We start from the raw sequence: 7057 nt of genomic DNA, 5'->3' as shown, positions 1-7057 counted from the left end.
CTGTCAATATGGGGTGCTGTGTGTACATTAATGAGGAAAAAAATGAACTTAAATGATTTTAGCATATGGCTGCAATATAACAAAGAGTGAAAAATTTAAGGGGGTCTGAATACTTTCCGTACTCACTGTACTTCAATAAACTCATCATACATCTCTTCAGTGTTTTCCATTTCCAGTCATTAAAGATTTGTTTGTTCTTATGAAAGAACATTTCCTGAAAGCAATACATGATATTTCCTTAAACAATATGTACCCTCAAATTCAACAATTGTTGTTAAATTAGACTAACTGTGCCACGTGTCCTGTCTCAGTCTGGCTGATTTTGTCCATGCTGCCTCTGTCCCATACCGCAGGCTGCTCTGTCCAGCTACCAGATTCCCAGTCAGTTTCTATGTTTTGTCATCCTTGCCCCCCTGCCTGTACCTGGTTTTTGTTCCTGCCTGTCTACACTCCTTTTCCACATTATATTGCACATTAAACTTCACTGCATCCACCTCTCTGCATGACTGGATTAGGCTAATCTCTGTCTATGCTCCATGCACCATACATAATGCACTTTCCTGTACTTACTGAAAATGACATCAGAGCAGCCAGACACATTAACCTAGTCAGAGGGGAGTTCTAGAAATTAAATCACCCTCAACAAAGTGAAAGAGAAAAAAGCTGGTACAGTGTCTGCATAGTTACCCAGAGGCGACAGCGTCTGTATTTCCTCGTTGCCAGTCTTTCTTCTGGTGCTGGACAGCTAACCTCTGAAGAGCCTGAAAATGCCGTTTACCACATTACAACCCAAAGAAAAGACAACATAAAATGCTCTAACTGAGAACCAGGTAGGTTTGTTGCACCCACATTGTGCTTTTTCATAAAATGTGATGATGATGTGATAAGTATTTCAGTGCCTGGAATATGTTGCAGTACTTTGTACTGCATCCAGTAAGGCCTCGTGATATTGGTTTTTATGTCATTTCACTTGATTTGTCATTTCAAATAATTAATAAATAAACAGTAAATATTAACTGGGGTTTACACTGAGCAATTTCTTTCATCAAAATTCATCTGGAAGCCATTAACAAAGTCAACACAACTCAGTGGACTAAATAAGAAAAAAAAAATCAGTCTTAGAACTTTGTCTCTGTTTTTCTATAATCAATACCAATCTCCATGGCTCCCTAGGAAACTTTCAAGAAATTATTAGAAAATAGTCGACCTGTAAAATTAAGTGTTGCCATTATTTTTTTACTTCCTTTACTTGCTATTGTCACAGGTGACTTAGCCTATGTCTGTCCATGACTGGCGTCCACACACCATCAGGTCAGCTCCAATTTGACTTGTGTTTTTCTTTATGGCCAGATATCAAAATCTGCCATTACCATGAGCCTCAGTCAGCTGTACTGTTAATTAGCAAAGCTTTGCATTGTCACTGTGGGCATATTAGCATGCTGATATTAGCACTGAGGTCAAAGCACAGCTAATGTCAAGCTCAAAGTGTTTACTGACTTACTGAACACAGTTCATTCCTCTTTTGTCACATGTAAAAGTGGCAAATTATTTGTAAAGAAAACAACATGGTGATTTGTTTTCTGGTTAGTATAAGTATGGGCACACACACACACACACACACACAGTGTTTTCATTCCTTGTGAGGACTTTACATTGACTAACATTAATTTCCTGTAGACTTATCCTAACCTTAACCATAACCATGACTTGCCTTACCCTGAACCCTTAAACCATGGTGTCACCCTATAATTTCTGTGACTTGGTCCCCATAATGTATTAATACAAAAGCAAAAACACACAGACATACTTCTATCTTTGTGTGGACACTCGCTGACATAATGCATTGCCTAGCCCCTTACCCTGACCTTAACCGTCGAAACTAAATACCCAACACTTAGCATTCCTTTAAGCTGAAAGTAAACCTAATTCTAACCTGAACCCTAAACGATGTCTTAACCCTCAAAAAGCAGTTTCAGAAAGTGAGAACCGGGCAAAAATGTCCTTACTGTGTAGTGAGAAAACAAACCAACACCTTTCTGGGTCACCACTATGTGGAAAGTACAAGAACACACACACACATTCATCAAATGTTCACACACATATGTGACACATTCTTCACCACTGTGGAAAAACACATGACCTAGAACTTTCCTGAACAGGTGGAAACTTGAAAACATGTATTTAAGTACAATTTTGATTTTTGTACTTCACTTGAGTATTTTCAATGTCTGTTACTTCATACTTTTTGGCTTCATAACATTTTAGAGGCAAATACCTTTTCCTGCACTACATTTATTTGATAACTTTGGTTAATTTTCAGAATCAGATTAATAAAACAAAACAGCACTGTATAATTAGAAGATTTTTTTGATCCCCGGTGAGAAAATCACAAGGTACCGTACCCAACAAGATTCACCCCACCTTTACCAGCTGCAACATTAAATGTGATAGACACAATAATGTATCAATAATAACAATACAATAATATGATATATATTACAGTGAAATGTACCATTCTGCATAATGAGTACCTTTACTATTGGTACTTTAAGTACTTCTTCCACCACTGCTGGCACACAGAGGCACGCAAAACAGCAGACAAACAGCACTCAGGTACTGATATGAGACCTCAAATCAATAAATATGGAACCTCAAATCAATAAATAATGAGCATTTCCAGTAAACAATGACAGAAGCAAAACTAATAATGGACTAGAATAGCTGGTTTCCTCACCTGACCATACTCTTTCTCTATAGCTGCTCGTTGCTTACTGAAGGACCTTGGGGAACACACAGAAAAACAGATGACACACAGCATCAACAGGCAGGTAATTTAATACACGTTTAGTTTCCTTTTGCGTATTGATCCCTATCATTAAATCAAATGGAGGATTTCATGCAGATACTGTGTTGACGGTCTGGCGAGACACATTGTACCTGATGTCCTCCAGAAGCTCAGTGTCCTGATGTTGTTTGGTCTGCAGTTTACTGAGCTGCTCTGCGAACACCAGCTTCACCAGCTGGCTTTCCTTTACCTGCATGCCCACACACCCAGAGAGACACAGAGACAGAAAGGCAGTCGGTGCAATTCAAAGAATTAGAATTTGACTTTTTAGTTGCTCTCACTGTTCCAAGAGTGATGTAAATAAACAAGGACAACAATCTGAACAAATGTATATGTCAGTGTAAATAAATTATTACAGTCTATACAAAGAAGTACATAATAGCATACATTACTAAATTGTTTGCATTCATCAGATTGTCAGTGTAACACATCAAGATACTGTTTCACAACTAACCTCAGTGAAACAACTTCATCAACATCCACTTTTCAGCTAAATGACAAATGTCTGCTATCATATCTTGTAAAACAAAATACAGTTTGCAGAAAAAAAAAACAATACAATGACATCAAATCTAACTTTGAGTTGAGAGCAAAATGTACCTTATACCACATACCTTATAATATCAACACTAAATGATTGTTTACAATATGTTCATTTATAAAATGCAACAAATCCATTGAGGCCAGTCTGTGCGCTGTAAATGGCATTCACAGAATCAGCCAAAATACATTTTCAGGCGGATGCTTTCACTCTTACATGAGATCAAGAGAAACAAATCTGCTAAACAAAAGCAAAATACATCTATTTCAAATAAATGCCACCTGTTTTTGGCAGCATATTAAGTAAAATGCATTTATTGTAATAAAAATGTTTTAATTGAAATGCTCCTAACATTTAATTTAATCAAAGTATCCTATTATTGTGAAAGGAAAGTGGGTTATAGGGACAGAGATGAAAGTAGTTGAGCAGTAGAGACACAACGTATGTAAGCTGTAAGCACTCTTTACATTAACATCAGCTCATCTTCTACATTAGACTCTCAGCACTATCTTACCTTCCTAGGTGGTGGCTGCATGGTTGGATGCAGATAGTGTCCTTTATTGTCTCCGTTATTCTGTTAGTTTGTTTCAGCTGTGGGGCACTGCTACTGCTTCCTCAATAATTTCACTTATGCACACTAGCAACTCTCTCTCTCTCTCTCTCTCTCTCTGTCACTGTGGTGCTGTCTTGCAGAAAGCCAACAGAGGGCAGTGGAGTCCAGTGACTTTGAGCCAGAATTTCAATTTTAAGATCCTGGTAATAGATGTTTGCAGTTGAGCAACATCATCAGTGGGATGTGCATGAAGGCTTGGGGCAGAAAAAATACCCTAAATTATTGAGAATATAATGAAGAAGTTGTTTTATGCCTACATTACTTGTACTTGTTTAGTGATATGTAAAGTCAGAAATTGGTTGGTAAATATTCCACTACACTATCACATGGAAGATCTGAAATGCATAAATGAAACCGAAACGAATACAGGAATATAATAAGATACAATGCACATTGTTACTGTTATTTGCCTTTTATATATGTATTTAGTGTCATAATAAAATTAAAGTCTGACTACAAAGATGATGATTCCTGTAGTTTTTAATAAACAGATGAATTGTTTTTCATTATAAAATTGAATTTTCCATGTGAAGGGAAATAGTGACATCATGTCTATTGTATACATGTTGATGATATCGCATCACATTGCATTTTCTATACTGCATAGTCCTGAATGGGGTCGCGGTGTTGATGATATAAATGCATGAAAATTCAGCAGCACTGTTGTCGACAACAAACATGGAAAATCTGCTTAAATATTTCAAAGTGACCAAAACAACAATAAAATCTGATATTTGCAGGCGGGTACTCAGGTCAATGATAACATGTCTTTGTATCTACCACCCATCATGTCAAAGTAAGCACTTATATTATTTTGATAACTTGAGAAAGATAGGTGCTCAACCTGGGCCTACCACTGGTGTCACATCATATTCTGGGCCCTTTTCACAGTGATGTCAGCTAAAAGTTGAAAAGCTGAAAGTTGTTTTCCCCCCTGCCATTAAACACAAAAAAGAAGAAAAAGAAGACTGTTTCCCTGAGACTGGGGGAAACAAAAGGAATGCCAGCAGCCACTAGAACATTTACAATGCTGTAAATCACATTTATTCACAATAATAGTTTATTTTTTGTTACTGCCACAGATCACTGGTGAATGGAGCTCTCTGACAGCTAGCAAGAGGCATTAGAGGTGTAAGCTAAAAAAACATTTTCTCCAGAAATAATTAAGCAAACTAGGTCCATGGGCAGAACAATACCGCCAATGTTGTCAGTTCACTCCTTCCCCTGACCACAGGCAGGCCACACTGGATAAATTGCAATGGAGATGCCTGGACAACTCTACAACAGAGACAGTTAAATGGGTGGCTCCAACTTGCAGGCTGATTAACACTGTGGAAGACAAGGGTCTGCTTGAAATAATTCGCATCGCATACAAAGACTGCACATATGAATTACCTTCGAGAGCCACCACTGTAGCCAAGATACACAACTTGTATGAAGATTAGGAAGTTAAAGTGGAGGAAGGCTTGGGAGAGACAAACACGGTTGTGCTCACCAAAGATCACTGGACTTCTTTCAGTAATCACATTTATCTTGGGGTCCCTTTAAGGTACATTTAGAACCAATGGTGCAAGAAGTTCAGATCCTCAAGTAAAAGTAGCAATACAACATTATAAAAATGCTCTGTTACAAGTAAAAGTCCTGCATTCAAAATTACTTCAGTAAAAATACAAAAGTATTAGCATCAAAACATATTTAAAGTACTAAAAGTAAAAGTACTCATTGTGCAGAATGTCACATTTCACATTCTTGTATGTCATATTATTATATTATACTTACTGATGCATTATTGTGTATATCACATTTAATGTTGCAGCTGGTAAATGCATATATAAGCTAGTTTTAACTAGTTTATCTTCTTCTTCTTCTTCTTTCAGCTGTTCCTGTTAGGGGTCGCCACAGCCAATCATCTGTTTCCACCTAACTCTATCCTCGGCATCCTCTACTCTCACCCCAATTAACTTCATGTCCTCTTTTAGCACATCCATATATCTCCTCTTTGGCCTTCCTCTTGACCTCTTGCCTGGCAGCTCCATCTCCAACATCCTTCTACCAGTATAACCACTATCCCTCCTCTGCACATGTCCAAACCATCTCAATCTGGCCTCTGACCTTGTCCCCAAAACAGCCGACCTGAGCTGTCCCTCTGATGTGCTCATTCCTAATCCTGTCCATCCTGGTCACTCCTAAAGAGAACTAAAAGGTTACTTTCAGTATACTTCAAAGTGTATTTTCATAAACTAAAATGGGCACTAGGAGTTTACTGATAGTAAACTAATAGTATACCAAGATGATTACTTTCAGTATACATTAAAGTGTACTTACATAAACTAAAAGTAGACGAAGTTTATTAAGAGTAAACTAACAGTATAGCTGGAAAATTGCCTAAAGTATACTTCAAAGTGTACTTTCATAAACTTAAAGTGGGCCAATTTAGCCCCAAGAAATATACTTGTTAGTAAACTGCTAGTACATTTGAATCAGTGTACTTGGTAAATAAAAGTACACTTGGGGAAATACTTTAGTATACTTAATAACATGTACTTGAGGTATACTTCTTTTTGGTAAGGGCTGATATGCAAAGCATGTCTGTTGGCTCTCATGTTGCTCCCATTAAAGGCATGAATGTGGATTGAACCCATGACTTTGGTTTACAAGACAAAACTAACAGTTTTTTTTTTTTTTTAATACGAGTTTTGTTTTTAGCAATGCTACCATTGCACATCTTTGGAGCATAATATAATATGAATGAATTGCTGTGTAATTTTGTACAGGCTTTCATGGTGCTAAGAAGATGAATGCTAATAACTAATGTAATTTCCTGAAGCCAGTTTTATACTCTGTCCAAACTGTTTGTCAGGTGGTCAGAACCAGTCTCACATCTCATGCATGTGACTTAGTTCAGACAAGATAAAATGATAAGATTGTTGGGCGCTTTTGGGGCAACATTTTTAACAAATGTGGTCTTGTGTTTCATAATAAAGAAACTTCACAGCAGTGTGTTTCATTTCTTCTACTTTTGGCTGTTCCCGTTAGGGGTTGCCACAGTGAATCATCT

General features: G+C 37.3%; 1 protein-coding gene across 1 annotated transcript in view; it reads right to left on the bottom strand.

The window, feature by feature from the left end:
- The window catches only part of LOC109966439 (F-BAR and double SH3 domains protein 1-like), a 30344-nt gene that overhangs the window by 13757 nt on the left and 9530 nt on the right, over positions 1–7057 (bottom strand). Inside the window, exons 2-3 of the mRNA XM_020611268.1 lie at positions 2938–3035; positions 2735–2780 (exon numbers count right to left, since the gene is read on the bottom strand). Of these exons, the coding sequence (XP_020466924.1) occupies positions 2735–2780; positions 2938–3035 (144 nt within the window). The remainder of the gene's footprint in view (positions 1–2734; positions 2781–2937; positions 3036–7057) is intronic.

This window comes from Monopterus albus, unplaced genomic scaffold (assembly GCF_001952655.1).
Source record: "Monopterus albus unplaced genomic scaffold, M_albus_1.0 scaffold111.1, whole genome shotgun sequence".
Classification (NCBI taxonomy): domain Eukaryota; kingdom Metazoa; phylum Chordata; class Actinopteri; order Synbranchiformes; family Synbranchidae; genus Monopterus; species Monopterus albus.
Note: the sequence above shows the minus strand (reverse complement) of the source record. Positions and strands in the feature narration are given on the sequence as shown.